The sequence below is a fragment of the Zeus faber genome (genome assembly GCF_960531495.2).
Source record: "Zeus faber genome assembly, chromosome: 1".
NCBI classification, from domain to species: Eukaryota; Metazoa; Chordata; class Actinopteri; order Zeiformes; family Zeidae; genus Zeus; species Zeus faber.
In genome coordinates, this window is record NC_137193.1 from 26,276,694 (window position 1) to 26,300,759 (window position 24,066).

The 24,066-nt window shown below is 44.1% G+C and overlaps 1 protein-coding gene across 2 annotated transcripts; it reads left to right on the forward strand.

The window, feature by feature from the left end:
• The first annotated feature begins 8 nt into the window (after window positions 1-8).
• On the forward strand, window positions 9-21,810 carry LOC307228807 (oxysterol-binding protein-related protein 3-like). 2 transcript variants are annotated; one of them, XM_079998611.1, is made up of 22 exons: window positions 9-102; window positions 8,010-8,210; window positions 9,440-9,562; window positions 10,290-10,343; window positions 10,889-11,002; window positions 11,445-11,712; window positions 11,802-11,905; window positions 11,992-12,081; window positions 12,180-12,342; window positions 12,441-12,565; window positions 12,656-12,787; window positions 12,911-12,992; window positions 13,189-13,418; window positions 14,996-15,133; window positions 15,267-15,330; window positions 15,521-15,599; window positions 15,722-15,866; window positions 17,044-17,085; window positions 17,843-17,987; window positions 19,021-19,147; window positions 19,318-19,440; window positions 20,085-21,810. In XM_079998611.1, the coding sequence occupies exons 2-22, from the start codon at window positions 8,136-8,138 to the stop codon at window positions 20,179-20,181; spliced, it is 2,520 nt and encodes an 839-aa protein (XP_079854737.1). In that variant the 5' UTR covers window positions 9-102; window positions 8,010-8,135; the 3' UTR covers window positions 20,182-21,810. The 2 variants fall into 2 exon arrangements, with proteins under 2 accessions (XP_079854737.1, XP_079854738.1); XM_079998612.1 differs by lacking the exon at window positions 17,044-17,085.
• Window positions 21,811-24,066: the final 2,256 nt, after the last annotated feature.

Sequence of the window (24,066 nt, forward strand, 5' to 3'; positions counted from 1 at the left end):
CGCCCGCCCGCCGCGCGGTCGAGGGCGCCGCCGGTAGCAGCGGGAGCGGCTCTCACGCCACAGCCTCTGGACGCGCTCGACACTGGCTCCCGCCTCTGAACAGTAAGCCATCCCCCCCCCCCCCCCCCCCGCTCTCCCTATTCGTTTCTACCTTGAATCGCTGGTGATTTCTCGTGGATACGTTCACCGTAGTCCACTGAATTTATTTGCCGTCTTCCATGTGAGTTCGGCGGCGGAGTTGGCGGAGCTTCGCCGTCGCGTCTCTCGCCGCTGACGCGAGCGTTACGGTGCTGAGAAGCCACCTTCCGTGGAACGACGGACGGAAACTTTTATGCGATAGAAAGGGATCCGCGTCGAGAGCGTCCCCGCCGCTCAGCGGGTGGCTGGGATCCAAGACAATGCACGATTTTGCACGTTTTAATTGCTGGTTTCCACTGCTTGAGGGAGGAACTTTGCTCACCTGCGCTTTCCGCCGCCATGCACTGCGCAACTTCGGGGTGTTGCGTTGAAACGCGTTTTCTCTCTTTAAAGTGCAAATCCGTAAGATTATTTCATAAAAAAAAAATCATTTGATACACTTCTTGAGCTGGCACTGTGCATGAAACAGCCCATCAATGTATTTTGCGTTATGAAGGTGCTTCTCTATATGCCGTTTTCATTGTGGGTGGCGGAGTCCGCCACACGCAAGTAGTTGATGTGGGTGAACATTTCCAAAAACAAACAGCGCCAGTGGTTGAAAACATATCCCCATCATCTCAAGTGACCGTGAAATAAGTAGTTGATCCGTGAAGCAAATACAATGCGTATTGAGAGATACAGACTGCAACTGGCTTAATCCTGAACCAATTTTCATCAAATTTGGTTTGTTATCAACGTGGGAAATTGAACCTGATACGCGTTACTTATTTGAATTAAATTAAGTTAATGGGGGTAGATCTAATCATATTTATTCATTCACTACTATGTCTAAAGGAAGAAGGTATCTTGTTGTATCAAGTGTTTGACCGAATAAATGGAAAGCAAAGTTATATTTGTCTCCCTTTCTTTTCTTTCTCTTTTTCTGCTGATAACGAAATGATCCGATCCGTGACTCAAAACCGTGATATTATCCAAACCGTGAGTTTTGTGATTCATTGCACCCCGAGTCAGCTTGGATGTTGAAAACAAGACTTTGCATGATCTAATGGAATTATATCTTAGATCTAATGGACTTGAAGGCTTTAAGGCTACAAACCCTCTTGGGAGACTTTAAGGAGTGTGTTTCCCGACCACCCTGAAATGATAAGGATCCTGGTGGTAGATTTTAGTGGCGACATGCGCAAAGAGCAGCCGCGCAAATGGCTTATTCACAAAACTCTTATTATACAGTCAGAATTTTCAAGAGCAGTCAAAGTTGGTGCCTAAAAAAACAAATCTGTGGATGGCCCATAACTAGGGATGGGTGTTTTCATGTATTTCTTTTTTATTTTTTTAGTGGTTGACGACTGACTAGAATATCAGTTGATGAGTCGTCTTGCCGTGACGTCATCACCGCCCCCAACGCAAACTATTAACCACACGTAAAAACAGCTACCAGTACATAAATAATATAACTACAACAGGTGCTATTTAGAATTATTCTTTTATTTTTCCAAACAGGGCAAGCGCTTGTTTCCAAACGGAAACAAGTCTTACCAGAGATGACAAAAACAAAATGGCGAAAATTGCTTATGACACCGCGTCAAACGAGTGAAACGGTGGTAGACAGCTTCATCCCACCCAACAAGCACGCTACTTCCCCCCCCAACCCCCCCCAACTGGGTAAAATCACACCACACTCGGCTCCGTCTCGCCGCTTATCCTTCTCTCATACAAACACCTTCTTCTGATCGCTGCACTTATTAGAGTCTGGGCGGGGTTCCCCGTGAAGCGTGTGCTACACTTATTAACCATGAATAGTTTCTCAGAGGTCGACGTCGCTGAATTTGACTAATCGATTAGTCGACTTATCATCCCCATCCCCATCCCTACCTACAACCTTACCTTTAAATCAAGACACGTACATACTCTACATACTGTACACACTGTGGCGTGTTTCCACGCCACAGTGATAATTAGTCATCTATGAATTGGATCCCCTTTGAGTTTAACACCTCTCGGTTTAAATGTGTCACTCTGGCAGACTTAAACCCTTCCCTTTAATCCATTTAGACACAAAACTGCCTCATAATCGCAGACAGCAACAACTGGACTTCATTGAGGAATGTATCTTAGTGTTTGTTTCTATTATTTCTGGCAGTTGCCCAGAATGCCTGAGCGTGTCTTGTTGGCTGGATAGTAAACTAATAAAATGAATATGCGCTGGTTGGCAAATACTGTTTTAGAGGCGACGTTGGCATTCCAGACAGGAGCTGTGGTAGTGCTGCCCAATCGAATACACTCCGGGGGAAACGTTAAAGCGACCAGGACATTTCCAAGAGCGTCCAATATGTCGGTGACTCGCCGAGTTATCTCTTTGTCACTCACTGCTTAACACACCGCCCACTTAAAAGATGGTTAATACAGAGCACTTCTGCCCTGACTAATATGCCGAAGTTACTCTGAAAATACCCGCCTGTGATCTGTTTGGGAATAGTGCATTTAAAGGATGCTTTGGCCTACATTCCAGCCAAGCCGGCTGTTGGGTTCCGAGTCAGAATCACAAGAGGGAAATCACGTTTCAGCCGGTGAGGGCTCTATAAATAGCCCCATGTTTTATGCCCTCAGATTTTTCCTTATAGCCCAAACAAATGGAATATATTCCCGCCAATGCCTTTGACTTGGTATCCATGGCAACCTGTGATGTAGTGGCAACATAGTGTCCCTTGTCTCAGCAACAAGGCAGCAGAAATACATCTCCTACATCTTAGCGTCTTTTCAATTGTTGGCACGCCACTTCCAGCGTCCAAGCACTGACTGCCATGGCTCTCAAAACATTTTTGGATGCACAGATTTGAATCAATGTTTTGTTCCATGTCTGCAATATAGTGCCGGTCACCCCGCTGCTCCCAAATACAGAATACGCTGAATAATTATGTTCAGCCGTCTGCAAATGGGTCAGCGCCATGGGCTAGTGCTGCTCGTCCATATTTCCGATTAGTTTCAGTTTAGGGTCAGATGCACATTGATCTGTGGCTGTTTATGTTTTATCTTTTAAAGAGTGTGTGTGTGTGTGTGTGTGTGTGTGTGTGTGTGTGTGTGTGTGTGTGTGTGTGTGTGTGTGTGTGTGTGTGTGTGTGTGTGTGTGTGGCAACTTATCGCAGCTTTTAGTATTATGATCGGACGATCATCGCGCGGCTTTTACGTGGTAATTCTGCGAAGGAGCTTTTGCCAGAAGATTCTGGGGCTTTATGACAGGAGTCCCAGATGGGCCATCTGTAATGGTGTTTGCTTGTTAGACTGGGGCAGACTGTTAGCGTTGTAGCAGTGCTGCTCGAGAATGTGTAGAAGTTGCCAGCAGATGGATTGGCTGCTTTGTGTGTGCATGGGCAGCATATTTTCTCTTTGTCAGGCCAAGACTGGAAATTCCAGCCTGACAATAAGCTTTGCTGCCCTGAGATCTGTCATGGAAACTGCTAAGCAACAGATGTGTGTGTGTGTGTGTGTGTGTGTGTGTGTGTGTGTGTCAGTGTGTCTGTGTATGTGTCAATGTCAGTGTGTCTATGTATGTGTCAGCGTCAGTGTGTGTGTGTGTGTCATTGACTGGAGATGTTTGACTTAAATCAGTGTACTTGTTGAAATGGGTCGTTCAATGCGTCGTGCTAAGGGTGCAGAACATTTCAAATAGGGTTCAATTCCCCTGGAGTCCGAGTTCACCGATCACACTCATCAGGGGCAGAGATGGACAATTAGAGATACACTGCGGCTGGCTGTTGCTATAGCTTAGACGTGCAGGAAAAAGTTTGTTGCCATGACTCTCCTATGATGCGCCGTTCGCCTATTTCAAGGCAATTGGCGGCGCGGTTATTCCAGTACCAGTGGAGCAATGTGGAAAGAAGGAAAAACAAAAAAGCTGGAAACTCTAAATTCTCCCTCCCTAAAACACCTGGAATACAGTTTTAACTGAGCCAATTAAGTTTGTCACTTCATGTTAAAATGCCTTTTACCTGTGCTTTTCTCCCGGCGCCTGATCTAAAGACCCGCTGACTAAGCACAGAAAATGCTAAAACCGTTGTCAGACCCCTTGTCGTTGTCCTCATAACGTCCTCCGGCTTCCTGTCACCTTTTAACTTTTAATGCCCTCATTAAAGCCGCGTGTGACTTTGCGCTATCGGCGGTCATCGGCACGGCGACGGGGGCCCTTTTCCGTCTTAACAGATCCTTTACAAGGCCTAAGTGCCATTAATGATTGATTCCCATTATGTAAGCGCTCCAGGCCGGGCCCGGCGCTTCTAGGGTTACAGCGCTGGAGCCCACGCTCAGGTTGGGCCTAAGTAGGACACTCGGTGGGACATCTAGGGACCTGCGTCTCCCTGCCGCGTTGTATTTACAGTGTGTCTGGAGCAGATAGCCTCCTTCTGTTCTTCACACGTTTCCAGTCTCGCTCCAAAGCTACTGAGAGGGGGGGAAGTGTCTCTCACCAAATGCGTTAGTTCTGGGTCAGGAGGGAGGAGGGAAATAAAAAACAAAACAAAAAAAACAAAACCCAGGCTTTCTTGTTTAAGATTGGCCTTCGGGGAAGTGTTTTGTCGGAGTTGCGTTCACGGGGACGGGGCAGGAGAGTCAAAGCGAGAGAAAAATGCATTACGTGAACTGGTGCTCGGTGTTGCACCTCACTCGGCACTCATTGTGTATTTAGGAGATTGTGATCTCACCATTGAAATTCACTGCGGAGACTTAATGCTTAGCTTAGGTGTTTGATGGTAATTAATGGGGTTTTGTTTTTTCTTATCCCTATGTTTTTACACTGATTTTAATAAATTGATGTAATGGATAGCTTTGCATACTATGTTCCACAACTTGCCGCAATTTGTCCAGTTGGTGCAGCGCGATATTTACAAAATCAAATACGACAATATTACCTCGACACGTTTATTTTGACAAGTTGAAAATACTTTGACTATTGGTTGCTTTCATAAGATCCACACCAGTGACAATGATTAGTAATGTGGAGGCGTTGATCAGAACCGCCAAAAACCATCTACGAGGATCAGAAGATTATATGACATTACTGTAAATGGAGACTTTAAGACCCGGAAAAGACGACATTGAACTATATTGTGATATTACAATCACCGAACACGATCCAAGACTCTATCTGCTCTCATGTCACCATGTCGATATATCGTCCAGTCAATGGACGTCCAGCCTTTCTAGAAGTAGAGCTTCCCCCGGGGGATTAATAAAGTATTTTTCTTATCCGTAAATCCACCTTGGATTTCAAAGTGTATCGTAAGCTATTGCAAAGTTCCACTATTTAGGAAGTTTGAGAGTTTTTGAGTTTTCTAATACTTTAGCATAGTTAGTATAGTTTAGCATTGCATTGGATCTGTTTTGCAGAAGTCCATGCCAGTAGTATTGGATGTACACCAGCTTGAGTTCCATTGGGTGGAGGAGGATTTGCATACATCGAAAGGGGAAGCCTCACCGAGCGACAAACTGAAGCAACAAAATGGCTCATCTTTTAATTTCTTTTTTCTTTGATCCCGCGATGCTGCCCTGCCGCTGCCTGCTGCGTGCCGGCCGCCTCAGCCCAGCTCCCAGCTGAGGTTTTTTTTTTTTTTTTTTACTGCACGTTGAGTTGGGTTGTGTTGTGTTGTGCGGAGGGTTTCGAAGCACAGCACATTCTTTCCTGTCGATGACTCATGTCCTGGGCATGGCGCTAGCTATAAGTGAGGCCTTTGGGAAATACACACACACACACACACACACACACACACAAAGACATATAAACAAACACGCACAAACAAACAAACCAGTGGGCCCTGTGCAGGCGATGCTGTGATAAGCGCTAAAAAAAATCCACAAGTTTAAACACATTTACTCACTGTACACTACATGCATGCAGGTATAAACCATGGGCAGTGACTCAGTGAGACTAAAGCTGCTTTCACACATGAACTCCGGTCATTGTCCGGAGTTGCCCTTTTGACACATGTAGCACACAAATGGTGATTGTCTGTGTCAGACGCATTTACACCACCTGGAAATACTCTTTGGTTTAGACGAGGGGCGGAGCCTGGGTGGAGCGTGCAGGAGGTGACGCAATGACGCATGCTGTTGCAGAGTTTTACAGCACATCCAAGATGGCCGACGAGGATACTGACTGATCAGTACTTGCAACATTTTTTGGGCGAAAGGAGAATGTAGTACGCAGCAGCTACGCCCCGCGCACGAAGGTGAATGACCCTTTTTCACCCTCGGCAAGTGGGCGTGTTGATGACATCACCAGTCGCATGATATGGACGTCATCAACACGTGACACGCCGATTTGCTTGCTGTGAACAGCTCCGGACAATCACATGCTCTGTTCACACATACCTCTCAATAGGACATTACTTGGACTTTGTACTAGAGTGCTACTGTAAAGTCTTGGTAATGTCTGATTCATACTGATTTGGACATTTGCATTCACACAAACCGCTCTTCCGGGTAATGCCCGGAAATTTCAGGGTTGCAGCGCCTATGTGAAAGCAGCTTAAGTAAGAAAATTGATACTTAATAATCGTAATCCCTTCTTCCTGAAAATATCAGCGGCAATTTTCAATTTAGTCGTCATTAGGAAAGTGGTGGGTTGTTTTGTGCCAAAATTAAAAAAATAAAATAACAGTTAAGTAATATATCTTACTTATGAATGTGTTCCATTAAAATTATTTATTTTTATTTAAAAATAATTATCTTCTCCCATGAAAGGGTTTTTATCAATGCACGTGTTAAATTTCGGTTAGAAGTATTAAACTAAAACAAAACACATAATCCACCCATGAGCTTGGGGGTTCTTTCACTCACTCTTTCACTCACTCGTCGACTTTACATACTTTACATACTTTTCTATACTCTATTGTTATGCACTGTGACTTGTGACTCCTTGGAACTTCCTTAATATGGAACTATCTTATTGTTTATCAATTTTCTTAAGACTCAAGTTGTGACAGAAAAACGAATTACATTAAAATTACAAAATGTGTGTATCAATATCGTAGGGATTTCTCGAATCATCACCTGCGACCCCCTGTGTCCCCAGATATCTTTTGTATCACCACAATTTTGCCAAGCATCTTTTCTCTTCCTCAGTCGACAAATATTTGAACACACGCTCGCACATTTGCATTCAGACACAAAACACACAAATCTGTTGACGGTGTCATCACTAACTGTAGCAAGGGAAAGACTCCCGAAACATACGGCGGCGTCTTCGACACCGAACGCACGCAACGCAGATGGGATCCGGTTGGAACATGACCTTTGTCGCCGTGACTGTTGCAACGCGGCGACAAATGTGAGCTGGGAGTTCCTTAATCTTCCTACGTGGTCACCGCTGCCACAACGTCCTTATTGTTGTATGTATCCTTCACTGGAAAAACCGCTGCAAATCCATTGCATTCTAATCTGGGTGTCGTAGACGTGGGAATCTTGGTTTTAAACATCAAATGATATAATTCGCCCTGTCGCAAAGTGTCGCGCAGGCCTATACTATCGATTGAACTTTTGTGCTGACCGCTATTGCAGCCGTTTTACACCGTGTCGGTCCACAGCAGCCGTGCCGGGCCACCCAAAGCCCGAGCACTGAATGTCACCGGGCATCACAGAGCCTGAACCCCTGAACTGTGAGCGGGCCCATCCACAGTGCTCTGCAAGAAAAAATGGCTTTCCAGCGTGGTCTGTGTCTTGTGTCGCCGTCCCTGCGTCGGGTCTAATTTCCCCTTCGGCTTGAGCCTCCTTCCTCAACTGCTGTAACGAGATATCGGCCGTTTTTTGTTGTTTTTTGTTGCCCCCCCCCAGGTCTGTAGTCATGCATTCAATTTCCCTTTTGATTTAACCTTTCCGTGCAGCCTGCAGCCTTGTTAAGGTCAGAGCGATGCTGCCGGCGACTGCGTTGTGATCTTTGTCGCGGCGGCTGCAAACGAGAAGCGAGAAACGAGACCACGGCGGGCAAAAAGAGGTCGAGCCGTACGAAGATGACATCGCTGTCGCCCACGCACAGCGACAGCAGCGGCTCCTCCAAGCTCGACGGCGACCGCGCGGATGCGCAGGTAGATGACGCCTCTTTTTTTTCGGGGGCGTTTGGCTGTCATTTAAATGCACTCTCAACGCTCGGTCCCGTAGACTGAGCAACTCAAACCAAACCCCTACTTTCAAAACCTGGTTTCTGTCGACACACACAGCTTAGAAAATATAGTTTCTATTGGTATTTCTGAACCGTTAGTGATTCATTTTGCATTTCCATGGGTGGAAGGAGCATGAGACACCTTAAGCAGATCGCACAGAAAGTATGAGAAACATTGACTGCCCACCAGGGCACGACATATAGTTTGAAAAGTGGGAAAAGAAAAGCGTAAACGAGAAACAACGCTGTCCTCTTCCCTTCAAAGGGCCTAGCACGCTTTCATAGATCCGCTTTAGGCTGTTGTCTTAAAAAGGGAGTTGGCCACGGGCACATTTTTCTACGCCCTGAGCTAGTGTTGAATGAATGAATTCCTGCTCAGAAGAAAATGGGAAAGACTACATGGTTCAAATATTTTATGTTTAATTTCCCACTGTAGCTGCATTTTATTCACGAACGATGAGTCACGCAGTTGACATTTTTTGAAATATTTTAAAGTCTTAATGTGTCTTTCAATGAAGCTGTGCCTATTGGTGGAGCGCCCTCTGCTGGCAGCCCGTCCCCGGTTATCAAGCTCAGTTTTTTCTTGAGCACTTTCTCAAGTCACATTTTTGTGTGCCTGTGGCGTCTATTATTATTATCAATCTGAGTGACATAAAATAACTAGTATCTAAGCCAGAGGTTCTCATCGTAGGGTCCCCATCAAAATGAACATTAAACTTAAATTTCATTTTTAAGGCGTGAGCACTGTTAGAGAATGTACAATAGTTACTTTTTTGTGTAATATAGAACTGTTTCACTGTTATCTCCCTAACTATAGTATAGTAGACAGGTGTGGGTTTTTTGCACTCAACCATATCTAACAATAAAAACCTTATCAGATTGGGGTCCCCAGAGATAAACTCTTATCAAAGTGGGTCCATGGCCTAATTCCTATCAAATTAAGAGTCCTTGATTTGAAAAAGTTTGAGAATCACTGGTCCAAACAGACTATGCACAACCCATTTTTAGCTCAACTAAAGTCATGAAGTATACAGTATATGTAGAGGATAGGTGTCCTTTTGCATTGTTTAGTCAAATGAAGCCAGTGTTTGCCAAAACACCAAGATGGCGTCTCACTATGCTTTAGACCTAAAAATCTCTGCCTGGACCCTCCAGGACAAGGACAATTGGGAGATCGTGGAGGGTCTTAGGGGGACGCCTGCCAGCATGCAGGAGCCGGAAAGACAGGCGGGCTTCCTGCTGAAGAGGAGAAAGTGGCCGATGAAGGGCTGGCACAAGGTGAGCGCCTCACCCAGGACTTTGGTCTTTTATTGCATGGGTAGCTTTATTCTGAGACAGTCCAGACCTGTTTTCATTCTAAAATGTTCCATTTAAGCTTTTGCACCAACAGTCAAGTTGTTGACATCTGACCTTAGGCTGTAAAAACTTTAATGACATTGTTAATGTTTGCTGAACTCCGGAATTCGACCTGTATGTTAAGTTATAATGTTTCACTTTATTTTGAGTTTGGACCAAAACTAACAACAGTAACTTTGATGCTATTACATTTTGATTTGCCCTTTGACTTTTTCAAAGTTTGCATGCATATTGCATACTCTGAAATAATGTGTATTTGTATGTTGTATGTATTTAGAGGCTACACCTATAGTGCTGATGCAAAATGATTTGGATCCATTTGGAAAGACCTTGACACAGTAATTGAATAAAAAATGGTATTTGTTCAACTAATTAACTGTTGCTTAAGAACTAGTTCAGTAGTGTTATTCCGTTTCCCTTCCCAGGGTTGACATTAATCCTTTTTTGTACCAGACAGTGAAAAGCTTGAGTCAACTGTTGGTTTTTCTCAACTGTTGTGTTCCCATACTGTACTATGTATATAGAACGAAAACAGATCCCCACCAACTGGAAAAAGCTTGTCGCGTGTCATGAGTCAGAAGGTGTCACGGGCGACGGGAACAGAGAAAACCTCTTTTTAATAAGTGCTGCTGCGTTTCTCTCCACGCAGAGGTACTTTGTGCTGGAGAAAGGCATCCTGAAGTACTCCAAGCATGGAACTGATGTAAGTACTACACTGAGAAGAACACCTGGCAGCCATTTTAAACAAAACACACACACATGCAAATGGATACCTACTCAGTCTTTTTGTTTTTTTTTCATGTTTTCTTTATTAATTTTCAATCATTGTAAAGAACTGATACAGAATAAGAGAAAAATCTTATTAGAAAAAAACAAAACCAAGCTATTCATTTGATCAAATAAATTTGAATGGATTCAGAAGATTCAGAACACGTTACAAGTGAGAGCAATGCAAAGACAGCTATATTCATGTACAACGTATAACGCTTACGCAAATGTTGGAAGTGAAGATCGACTCAACAGAATTCTTCCAAGTCAGCAGATTAATAAATAAACAAACAATAATCTACAGCCAATAGTCTTTCCGATAATTCCTTCAGCCAAGGTGGGCCGAAGAAGTTTTCCCAATGGATCCAGTGAAGACGACAGAGGTGGGTTAGAGCCTCGATGTGATGAGGTAACGTGTGTGTGTGTGTGTCTGTGTGTGTGTGTGTCGTGTGTCGTGTGTGTCGTGTTTTCTCGTCCCAGCTGAAGAAGGGAAAGCTGCACGGTTGCATCGACGTGGGCCTCTCCGTCATGTCCATCAAGAAGAAAGCCATGTGCATCGACCTGGACACGGAGGACAACATCTTCCACTTAAAGGTACGCTCACGTTTGACTGCGCGCCCAAATGTGCATTGGTTTACCTCTCATGTACGAAGGTCAGATGCTACGTGTACAGATAGATGGATGACAAATACTTAATTTACTTTATTTCATCCCCGAAGGGAAATTGCATAAGCGGCTCACATATTAAAATAGCCAATAATAATCATGATGCGAAATAGGAAAGATTAGCGACAAATATAGAAGAATTGGCCGTGTACATTACACCTAAAAATGACAATTAACCATAAAAGGAACAACTAAAGATTTAATAATGAACAATAAACATGTGGTTATATGCTATAAATTGTATAATAAACAACGTACACCAATATGAACAAGTAACAAAACAAACAAAGTACATTGGCTATGTACAATAAACCTTGAGAATTTACAAAAGCTCGATACAATCTCCAATCTTTGCCGCCTTGCCACGCAGCTGAAGTCCCGGGAGCTGTTTGACGAGTGGGTGGCGAAGCTGCGGAACCACCGCGTGTTCCGGCAGAACGAGATCGCCACCTACCCCCACGAGAGGCACCTGCACTCCACCTCCCCACCCTCCCTCAACGACCCTCTCTTCGGTCTTTCGCGGGTCCGACTGCCCGTGTCTCCTCCGAGGGCGACGCTCACCAAGCAGGCGTCCGTCCACCAGGCCAAGGTCAGCGCCTGGCTCCACTCCTCGGAGGACATGCGCAGGTGCTGCAGAGGTGACGTGTTCCCGTGGCTTCCTGCTCGCTAAAGGACGTCTTCCTGCTCAATCTCGGGTTGTTAAAGCGTCTGCCTCTGTGTCGCATAGACTTGGAAGAGTGTGCGTCCTACCTGCTGGAGCTCAATCTGCTGCTTAAAAGTATGGAGGTCCTCCACCGCACGTATTCAGCCCCGGCCATCAGTGCGCTACAGGTACACGCCCACACACCGACGAGCGTCGTAATTGTCTGACATTTTGCTGTTCTGTGTGAATTAAATATTCTTTTGCTTCACCGAAGGCGTCAACTTACGACATCCCCAAGAAAGACAAGAGACTCAAGAAGTGGCGCTCCAAGAACAGCTCCAAAGACACCAAATCCACTCTCCAGGTTCAAACTCGCTCCCAAATTGTTGATAAGTTGTGTTCGACAGATGCCGTGTTAAATATATAATATACCCCCTCTCTCTCGCTGCCTTCCTTCTTCAGGTTCCCAGCTGCATCTCCTCCAAATCCCCGCGCCTCCACGCCTCCAACCCCAACCTCTCCACCTCGGAGCCCAGCAGCCAGGAGGAGGCCTGTCCCGAATCCCCAGACTCGCCCTCCGACGCCTCCCGCCTCCAGGAAGACTTCTGCCGGCTGGCCAACAACAGTAAGCGTTGCTCCATGGTTGTACTTCTTCCAAATTTTTAAATAAACAAACCTTTTTATTTATTTATTTTAAAACTTTTTTTTTAAATTATTTGTCAGTCCATGTCACCTTAAAGTCCGCCTTTAGCTCCCTGTCGTGTGAAAGAGACCGGCTGAAGCACACCATCGACATGCAGGCCCCGCAACTGCCGCAAGTCGTGGGTCTCAAGACCGCCTACGCCTCTGTAAGTCGGCCATTCTCTGCATGTCACACGACAAACCTCTGCTATGGGTTGGCTTCGGTCATGACTTTGGTATTTCAACCGTCCACTCAGGACGGTGTGGACAACCCCCGCTCCCTGGTCCACCAGGTGTCCAACGAGAGCAAGGCCTCCATCCCGGAGTCCATGTCCGAGTTCTTTGACGCCCAGGAGTACCTCCTCTCCTCTTCCTCGTCCGAGAACGAGGTCAGATGTCCTCCCCCTCCCCCTCCCCCTTTCTCCAAGCCTGGACGCAAAGTTATTATTGGTTTTTTTTTTTCCCGTTTTGCTGTGTTTGTTGATCGCTCGCTGACCTTTTTCTGACACCAGGTGTCAGACGATGACTCCTACATCAGCGATGTTAGCGACAGCATCTCCATGGATACCCACAGCAGCGAGGGCCACAACTTGGGTACGTGAGGAGGAGGAGGAGGAGGATGATGATGATGATTATGATGATGATGATGCAGCAGGAGGTGATGTATACATGTGCCTGTGGAAGTTAGTTTGTCCATGTGAATGAAAAAGACAGAGTGAGCGCTTTCGGCCCATTTCAGCCTTCTGTCCTCACCGTCCCTCGTCTCCTTCCATCATCTCATCCCCCTCAGCCCCCAGCAACTGCCGCCGCCGCTCCACGCTGCCCTCCCCCAGCCCCGGCTGTGGCGGCGTGAGCCTGTGGAACATTCTGCGCAACAACATCGGAAAGGACCTGTCCAAGGTGGCCATGCCGGTGCAGCTGAACGAGCCGCTCAACACCCTGCAGCGGCTGTGCGAGGAGCTGGAGTACAGCGAGCTGCTGGTGACGGCCAACCGGACCTCCGACCCCTACCAGCGCATGGTGAGGGGAGCGTATTGACGAGAGGCTCCGGGCCAAGGGATGCGGGTGGAGAACATGTTGTAGATGTATTGACACATATTTTACAAAATCGTATCGGCTCACACCCCCTATGGCAGTGGTTTCTAACCTTTTCTGCCTCACGGCCCAATTGAAAATATCACAAATGACCGCGGCCCACGTCAGTCTATTGGGGTGTCACAGTGGTGATGTATTTTTCTTTAAAACTTTGAAAATGCAACAATTTTATTATTATTTTATTTTTATTTTTTTTATCATTTTGAAAATTACCGTTAAATTCGTTTTTCATATTTAATAAAATCTTTAGGTGGCCCGCTTGCAGCATACTCATGAACCACGAGTGGACTGCGACCCACTGGTTGAAAATTACTGCCCTAGCCAATCATTAGTCAATTTTCAGTAATGGCAAGTATACAGGTCTGTACAGAGACTAAAAATTGAGTGCAAAAACTAAATCTTTAATTCTAACTTGTTCTTGAGAGGAAAAAAAGGAAGTCCCTTGTATCGCCCTGGCTCTACTAGACGATGAATTCCAAGGGTTCCCAAACTGGTAGGGCATGCCCGTTCATGTTATTTTGAAGAGGATACGCCCGGCACTACCGACGGTCTGAATACTTCAGGGTCTTGTGAAAATAAGCCGCTGTGGAAAAAGGGTGGAGAAGAGAATTATTCCTGGAACATATCTGCATCTTCACGGCACCATCAGGTGCTCAAATAAAGTCAAATACGCCATCGCTTTCTGCGTTCGGCAGTGCTCTTCTGGGTTCTGTATCAATCATCACTGATCATTTAGAAGAAGCTTTGTTTATACGGTGATAATAAGTAGCTTGGCAGGTCTATAAATGTACTGAAACAGGAAGTTTTGGCGCTACTGTAATTGATTTGGGGTAAAGAATTGGCCATTCTAAGGAGGTGTCCTTGTAATTCCTTCCCACATGATGCCAAACACACACATTGTGAGAATACCAGAGAACAAATGCTTATGTTTGTGGAAACACACCTAACTATACTTATTATCAAATCGGACTGTATAGACACCTTATGAAAGAGGCATATACACAACTTTTAGATAGACAACTGTATCCATCCCCAGGAAGCTGCAGCTGTTATCAAAAACTATAGGCAGTAATAATCATGTAATAGAATGAAATTTGTGAAAAATGTCAATATGCAATAAACCTAAATTTCCCTAAAAGAATTGGAAATATACAATAATCCTAAGAATTGACTAAAAATGAAGAATAAACAATAAAAGAACAATAACAAAAAAATAGTCAAACAAGATAAATATAATAATAAAATTAAGCTGGAAATTGGCAATAAACAATGAATTAAACCTGAAAGTAAACAGCAAACCTTTAAAAAGTATTAATATTATTAATAATAATAATAATAACAGTATTAATAATGATAATAATTAATAATAACTTACATTCTGACCAAAATAGGAAATTGTGCAAGTTTTCAGACCTACACATGTATAAATAAAAACGGTATAAGCGAGAGAACCTGGAGAACACAGTAACTCACCGCCTCTGTGTTTTCGCTGTTGGGCTCAGGTATACATGGCCACGTTTGCGGTGTCGGCGTATGCGTCCAGCTTCCACCGGGCGGGCAGCAAGCCCTTCAACCCCGTCCTGGGAGAGACCTACGAGTGTGAGCGACCCGACCGGGGCTTCAGGTTCATAGCCGAGCAGGTACCTGGAGCTGGGAAACGCAACATCATTCCGGATATGGATCAGATTCAATGCATAATACAATGGCCACAGGGTAAAGTGTTTTACCACGACCCACTTTTCTACCCCTATGTCTCTCTCCCCTATTTTCCAGGTTAGTCATCACCCGCCTGTGTCAGCATGCCACTGTGACTCAAAGAACTTCACCTTTTGGCAAGGTTAGCCTGAAAAGTGCATGTTTCGGAAAATAAACAATCCTCTTTTATTTTTACCCACAACATGCTTCCCTGGGCTTGGCAGGAGAATGTGCAGTAATTGTTTCTATGTTTTTTGTTTCGTCTCGGTGAAGCTAAACGACCATGTTATCACACGGCACTCACCTGCTCCTTTATCCTCCCTTTCTGTCAGATGTTCGATGGAAGAATAAATTCTGGGGGAAATCCATGGAGATTGTTCCTATGGGAACCACCCATGTCACCCTACCTGCGTAGGTTCTTTGACCAATCCCCTGTTCCTATGTTACGTTCTCTCACCGATTACGTATGCTGCAGCCACCGAAGCTTAAAGTGTGTGTGTGTGTGTGGGTGTGTGTGTGTGTGTGTGTGTTAGGTTCGGGGATCATTACGAGTGGAACAAAGTGACATCGTGCATACACAACATCCTGAGTGGCCAGCGCTGGATCGAGCACTACGGGGAGATGGCCATCAAGAACGTCAACAGCAGCGGCTGCCAGTGTAAAGTCACGTTCGTCAAGGTGAGGAAGCTCCGCCGGCTAGTGGTGAGAAGGAGGTAATGCAACGGTGAAGAAGGAAGATTTCACAATTTAAGATATATATTTTCAGTTAGTTCTCATGCAGTCATACATACGGTGCAGCGGAATAATAAAAGGGAAAACTTGGAAGGCTATAGGAAGAAAAAAGTTTCATTTAATGAGTTAAATATGCCAGCATTTGAAAGTGGAGAATCCGAGCTTTTACACAAAGTGTCCCTTGTGCAAATCAAGCAAATGTTTTTAAAGCTATGACTTGTTAATGACAAGGGTGTGGCAAACCCTGTTTCTGAGATAATCACCTCTAAAGTTTGCCCCACACCAGCTTCATTCAGCTCCCAGAATGCAAATGGGGTTGGCAGATAAACAAAGCCTCATGGCTACTTAACATGATGCTGAATGGGCCAATCACGAACAGCGTTGAACAGCGTCAACAACACACAACTATTTTCTTTAGTAAAAAAGCTGTTATTTAACAGTAAAAACAACCATGTTTTATCAAAGTGGAATTATTTTGGAGTTTGAAAGTACAGACGACACAACAAAATGTAGAGTCTATCAATATTATGAGTCTTGGAAAATCTGAAATCTAAAAAACTGTAAACCAACCTCAACGGACTTCATCACGTCATCGACTTCTTCCGTTGGAACAACAACGGGCGTGTCGTCGGTCTCCTCCGGTGGTTCTTGAAAGTACTCTGTTTCATCGTCACATTAAGTTTGAAATTCGTTGTTTGAAATGTTCTCCAAGTCCGGAGTAATATCAGATTCAGCTTCGCTGTCGGAGAACTAACTATCATCGCAGAAAATAGAGTCCAGTATGCGCTGCTTACACTGACTTGGATCTATCGTACTGGTCGGATTAAGGTCCGCGATATGATTTGGATCTTCCTCCACCTGCTTCTCCTCATCCATAACAACACAGGGAAATGAAAGTTTTCACAGACAAGCGAAACCGGATCCTCGTCTTGTTTACGGAAGTGACGTCGGCAATTCTTACTCGATGATACACGTTGGTACACGCCCCCTCCGCAACGATGTCTCCGTGTGTGTAAAAGTAGTACGATTTAAAGGTTGAACTCTATCAAAACGGTTTCACATTGTCACTTTATATCGCATGGAATATGGAGGACTGATCTTCACCTGGACGCTCGCTTTAAAGGAAACGATCGGTCGGCGTTATTCAGCGCTGTTCCGCGTCTCGGTAAGTGAACCGCGTTTCCCCATGTGATCTAACGGGAATATTTAACTCCACGCTTTAACATTTTTGTACTATTTATAAATCAAACTCGGTTTTGAAAATACGTTCAGATATTAAAAAAAAAAAAACAGAAAGGGACACGAAGCAGGAAAAATCGAATTTTCCTTCAAGAAAGGTTTTTTTTTTCCAACTTATTTGGCTGCTCTTGGCAATTATAGAAATGCGCAAGATGGCAATTTTTGCTGCGGGGGTCACATATAAGCAAAAAAGTATACTGTATATATATATCCACTATTGAAAGATGCATGTTCTGTATGCACAGTATGGAATAGAGTATATACAGTGTTTTAACATGAATAATAATAAAGGAAAGCAAAACATTACGGAATGCAATCCCTTGTTTATTTTTATTTTTTTCAGAAAAAGAAAATCTAAAGAAATTCTACATAATATACAATGTTTTAAATGTATTGGGATCACCAAGGAAATAGCGGTAAAAAGGGCTTTGCATCCTCAAATTCAGCGCTTTCAAGTCAAATGTCGCCCTCTGGTGCACAAAACTAAAGGAGAGGCTGGATCATTAGAAATGGAATAGTGGTATGTGTGGTATGCGTCACATGATTGGGGGGGAGGGCATCCAAAATGAATGAATGAATATTCATTTTTCAAAATTCAAAATTAATATGAGCAGTTTTCTCATTATATAGGGTATATTCTGTCTAAATCCTAACGGCAGATGATTATTTTGTTTTTATTACAGGCAAAATCTTGGAGCTCCACCGTGAACGAGATCGAAGGCGTGGTCACAGACGGGGACGGGAGAGTCATCCACTCCATGTTTGGGAGATGGCACGAGGGGATCTACCAAGGCGACCCGCCGTCTGCCACTTGCATCTGGAGAGCGAGTAAGTCATAGCTCCAACGGGTGCAATGGATCACCAAACTCCCGGTTCAGATGGTGTCACGGTTTTGAGTCACGGATCGGATCATTTTTCGGATCATCAAATAACAGACAAATATAAATTTGCTTTCCATTTATTCTGTTAAACACTTAAAGCAAGGGACGTTTGCCCATGTTCTTAAATGAAAACAACATTCAATATGTCCAATGTTTAAATAAAATTGTAAAATGTATAAAATATTCAATACTCAATTGTGAAATGAAAGTGCAATATGAGGCACGCATGATACCTTTTTCCTTTAAACCTGGTCGTGAATAAGGAAATGATTAGATCCGCCCCCAGTAACTGAATTCAATTCAAATAAGTAACCAGTATCAGGTTCAAATTCTCACGTTTATAACAAACAAAATTTCCTGAAGATTTTGTCGAGAAGTCTGCATCTGACAATACAGTTTAGTTAGTTTTTGTTTTGTCTTGTCTGCTCCAATCAGAATCAGAATAGTCTTTATTGCCAAGTTAGTTTACACGAACAAGGAATTTGTCTTGTGTTCGGTGCATACATGAATCAAATGTAAAACAATAAGTAAAATATAACTAAAATATATAAGAATATGTAAAATAAGGCATTTTTTTTTTTTTTTGTTTGTTTTTTTGGTTTTTTTTTTTTTAATACGATTTTAAAATGTGGCGGACGTGCAGACGCATTTGCATCGCGGCATGTCGTAAAGTAGCAGCGACATAGCCTGATGCACCATGAACCAATCTTTGCGCTTCAGAGTGAAAAACAGCAGGCGCCCGTCTGGTCCGTCCTCTTTTCACTGCAACTCTGCATCGAGATTTATGGAACTATTGCTTCAAAGGGTTACAGCGGCAGTAAAACTGTAGTTCACTATGATGGGTAGATTTTGCAATTGATCCTGCGGTTCACATGCGAGCCGATCACGGACCAACTACGTTCCGTTACACCACTCGCTCTACCTATCCCAAAATGTTTGACCTCAGTAATAAAAAAGTGTGTGTGCGCGCGTGTGTGCAGATCCCATGCCTCTGGACCAGGAGCAGTACTACGGCTTCACCCAGTTTGCGGTGGAGCTAAACGAGCTGAACCCGGCACTGAAAGCCCTGCTGCCCCCCACAGACACCCGCTTCAGGATGGACCAGAGGTCTGCACTCCCCTTCACCTGTCTATATACCTATCGCTTTTTCTATATCTATCACTTTTCTTTCTATCTCTCTGTGTCACGTGTTGAACCGCTCATGAGTTTGTCCTCCGGCCGTTTCTAAGTTCTCTCCTCCCTCTCTCTCCGTCGCGTGGCTCTGTCCATCGGCGCAGGGCGCTGGAGGAGGGCAACGTGGAGGCCGCCGAGGAGCAGAAGCAGAGGATCGAGCAGCTCCAGAGGGAGAGGCGAAAAGACCTGCTGGACAACAACGTGCCGCACCAGCCGCGCTTCTTCAAGTACGCGCTCCGCCTCTTCGGTCAAATGTTTTCCGTTTTCCGAGAGACGTATGGAAAAGAGAGGTGATCTCTGTATTCCATACGTCTCTCTGAGCGAGAGCTTTCAGATCTTAAGACTTAATCTAATACCAAACTATGGGAAACTGATGTGATTATATTTCATTTATTTGTTGAAAAAAATACCCTTTTGGTTAATGTTCACTGTCATTGTTGATTGTATATTGGCAATTTCCCTGCCTCCTATTTTACCTCTAGGTTTACTCTACATATTTTCTTTCTCTTGTTGACAGTTTAGACAGCCCTCTAAAAAACGTCATTTTTCTGGCTTATTGTTAGGTTTATTTTATTAATTTCTTAGGTTTGTTGCACTTGGCAAATTTGTCCATCTTCTAATTTGTGTTTTCTTTTTACTGTTTTTGTTACTTTTCAGTTTACTTTTATTGTTTGTCAACAGGTCTATTGTTTATTCCATATTCCATATTTCCATCATTTATTCTATTGCCTTCTATTATTATTGTTTTTGCAAACACTTTTTATCGACTGTTTCTATAGTAACCCAATCTGTCATGTCCAGTCAGTGCTTTTGCAACAATTAGAGAATATTTAGCTGAATATGAGTATTATTTTCTCCTTTTGTTGTACAGGAAATCAAAAGATGACATGTGGGTCACCACCAACACGTACTGGGAACAGCGGCGAGATCCCGGATTCAGTAAAATCAACTTCCCTTTGCTGTGGTGATTAGTTTTCATTTCTTTTTTTCGAGAGCGACCTGCTGCTTGGTCCTGGCGTTTAAAAAAAAAAAAAAAAAAAAAGGAAGTGGAGAACAGATCTATGATCTATAGGGTACTGACCGAGTCACCAACCCCACCCCATCCAGTGTCATGGTGACCACGGCCAAATATGTACTTTCTCTTCCTCTGGACCGGGCTGAGCCGGTCAAACTTATTGGAGGGAAGCTCTCTTTCTGCTTTTTACTGATGTTTTTTTGGGGGGGGGTACATGTTTTTGTATTCTTAGGATTCTTTAGTATTGTAATTTACACACTTGAGTTAATGTGTAAAGCTCCCATCACTTTGTTCTGTTGCATCACAGTGTACACGAATGTGCCTTGAGTACTCTACTCAGTCTGCTGCTGTAGCGGGTATGCAAAAAAAAAAAAAAAATACTAATTTTTAGAGATTACTCATCTTAAATTGCTGTACTTCCATCATGTGGGTCTGTCTGACTCTTGTTATATGCAGGGTTGGGAAGGTTACTACTGCACACATGACTGTTCACATTTTAACCAGTTATATATATTAGTAACCTATGTAATATATTGGGTTTCTCTATATCAGTAGCACCACTGATTACATTTTAAAAAATTTCATTCAAAATGATATTATTTCTGTCTTAATAATTAATATTTAATATAATATTTTGGGGGGAAATCATATAATTATTAATATATAATATAAATTAAATAGTAATTTCGATATTAAATTATATTCTTCAGAAATAATTATAAATTAAGAATAACATGCAAAGATAGCTTTTCTACATCCAGGACTGTCGGAAATAACAAATCTTTGCAAAGGGAGAACACACACATTGCCGTAAAAAATGTGTTTAGGAACAAATCAGATGCTTGGCTTCCCTGCAGACACTGTACGCACTGTTTGCACTTTCAAAGAGGAAGTACTGTTTATTGCTGTCTCCATCCAGAAACCTTTCCAAAATGCTTTCACCCAAACTCTGATCACTGTCATCTTGCTTTTTACTTTTATTGTTTTCATTTTTAGGTCCAGGCAATGAGTCGTACTGAATGTGTCGTAGATGTGCTTGAATGTGACCTTCTGTATTCTAAGGAATCCTGTTATGTACTTGGCATTTGTAATTACCACGGTGTTCTCTAAGTTATCGTCAGTTATTTTTGTAGTTAATTACAAAACGCTGTTAGTATGTATTCCCCAACCATGATTATATGTCCGTATTCTGTTAAGTTGTTAAAAAAAAAAAAAAAAAAAAAAAAACAGGCTCAGGATGACAAGGTGGGCGAGTGCACTTGTTCCAAAGGTTGTTTTGTCTTCTTCCAATCAGCTAAAATAAAACCTGAATGCTGCCTTCTAACCATCAGTTACTACTGCTGAAATTTGTCTTCACGGGTAAGAAGGAAAAGAGCAATAATTCTTTGTCCACGGACAATAATTAAATAAGGTGTTACTCGGATTGGACAGTGATGTGTCTTTAAGTGTGTGTGGACCTTGGAGAATCTGTGCTGTTTAAAGGGCAAAGGGTGGACACACCAAATATTGATTTGATGAAGGTTTTCTCTGTCTACTGCACTCTGTATGTCATTAACTGATATGTAAAAACTTCATGGCATCATTTTTGAAAGCGTCCTCACTTTACAGTGTGTGTGTGTGTGTGTGTGTGTGTGTGTGTGTGTGTGTGTGTGTGTGTGTGTGTGTGTGTGTGTGTGTGTGTGTGTGTGTGTGTGTGTGTGTGTGTGTGTGTGTGTGTGTGTTCTCAGTAGTTGTCAATGTGGGATCTGGAGACCCCAACAAAATGATTAAATGTAATTAATAGGTTTTCTTTCCGCTTCACGAGTTAGAGACCACACTGGATAGATTGAGTTGTTGATTTACTGATTGTGAGAAGATAATATGATGATGATGAATGAGTCACTTTGGCGTGCTGATGTGAGGAATGATGTGTGTGACTTGAGATTCAAGATTTTTATTCTTAACTTACATATACATACTTTCATACATATATGCAGTGAAATGTAATGCAACGCACCCGGTGAAAACACACTGTCCTAGGAAAAATTTCTTTCTAATAGCCCAACTAACTGACTCCTAAAACGTAATACAGTAAGTCGAATACTTATAGAATAAGATAAAAATAAATATAGAATAAAATACAATTAAAATGGAATAGATAGAGGGAATATGCTTATGTATATGGAATAGGCAATTATGTATGTACAGATATGTGCATTAAAGTGGCATGTGAATAAAGTGAGGTAGTGTTTGGGATAATACAGCACAGTATACAACAGTACGGCGCAGCAATACGGCATCACGAACAACCATGAACAGTGACACAGTATGCGGTACAGTATGCTACATACAGTACAGAAGGTAGTGGAGCCTATGTGTATGGCTCAGTGAGGACCCCTGGTGAAGTCAGTTTTGACAGTTCTAATGGCTTGCGGGAAAAAACTGTCTCAGTCTCTCTGTTCTCGTTGTGTGACTGCGGAGGCGCTTGCCTGACCGCAGCAGCTGGAACAGTCCGTTGTTGGGGTGATGAGGATCCTTCATGATCCTACGGGCTCTGCTACTACACCTCCTGGTGTATAACTCCTGCAAGGGGGGGGGGAGGGTAGTTCCAGTGGTACGTTCAGCTGAACACACCACCCTCTGCAGGGCCCGCCTGTCCTGAGCAGTACAGCTCCCAAACCAGGCATGATGTTGCCTGTCAGGATGCTCTCCACTGCTCCACAGTAGAAGGACTTGAGGATCCTCACCGAGACCTGGAATTTCCTCAGCTGCCTGAGGTGGTAGAGACGCTGCCTGGCCTTTCTCACCAGAGTGTCTGTGTGTACAGTCCATGTTAAGTCCTCTGTGATGTGGACTCCCAGATATCTGAAGCTGCTCACCCTATCGACAGAAGTCCCATTAATCCACAAGGGCGCGTGCGTCCTCGATTGTGATCCACGCCTAAAGTCCACAATCAGCTCCTTAGTTTTGCTGACGTTCAGGTGGAGGCTGTTGTCCTGGCACCAGAGTGACAGGTCAGCCACCTCCTCGCGGTAGGCCTTCTCGTCGCAGTCGGTGATCAGGCCCACGACCACGGTGTCATCAGCAAACTTTATGATGGTGTTGGAGCTGGACCTGGCCACACAGTCATGTGTGTACAGGGAGTACAGTAGGGGGCTGAGGACGCAGCCCTGGGGGGATCATGTATTCAGGGTGAGGGAGCTTGACATGTGCTTCCCCACCCTGACCACCTGGGGGCGGGCTGTGAGGAAGTCCAGGATCCAGGTGCACAGCGGAGCATTCAGTCCGAGCTCCTTCAGCTTGACAGCCAGTCTGGTGGGGACTATGGTGTTGAAAGCTGAACTATAATCGATGAACAGCATTCTCACATAGGCCCCCTTCTGGCCATCCAGGTGCGTGAGCGTGGTGTGCAGTACCTGAGAGACCGCGTACTAAAAAGTGCAAGAGTCAACCGGAGCGCCGGCGCAGTCGACCGCTAGGGGCGGCGCCACTATCGCCTATGAGCGTGCTGATGTGAGGAATGATGTGTGTGGTGTGAATGATGGCGAAAGACGGGACCACCAGGTGTTCCGACTTGGGATTGGGGAAGGGGTCTTCAGGGCGTCGGGCCTCAGCCGTGCCTTCAGATCCCCCTGGTGGCTCCTGTCAAACGGAGAAGGGGGTGAGAGAGAGAGGGAGCGAGAGAGAGGTGGGGCTGAGGAGGTGGTGGGGAGCGAAAGCAAGACCGCCGAGCGGCGGGTGATTCGGACAAGTGTATCCATGTTGGTTGGGGCGTGGTCTCCTCTCGCTAGCCTCAGTTCATTCTAACCCCATTTAAACTGAATACACACTCCTATGATCTGTCAGAAACTTTAAAACA

Bases quoted from the DNA above. Each gene is read 5' to 3' on its own strand.
- LOC307228807 (XM_079998611.1), top strand. From the start codon at position 8,136: ATGACATCGCTGTCGCCCACGCACAGCGACAGCAGCGGCTCCTCCAAG. The intron at 11,906-11,991 runs GTACACGCCCAC...GCTTCACCGAAG, and splicing joins CGGCCATCAGTGCGCTACAG to GCGTCAACTTACGACATCCC. The intron at 12,993-13,188 runs GTACGTGAGGAG...CATCCCCCTCAG, and splicing joins CAGCGAGGGCCACAACTTGG to CCCCCAGCAACTGCCGCCGC.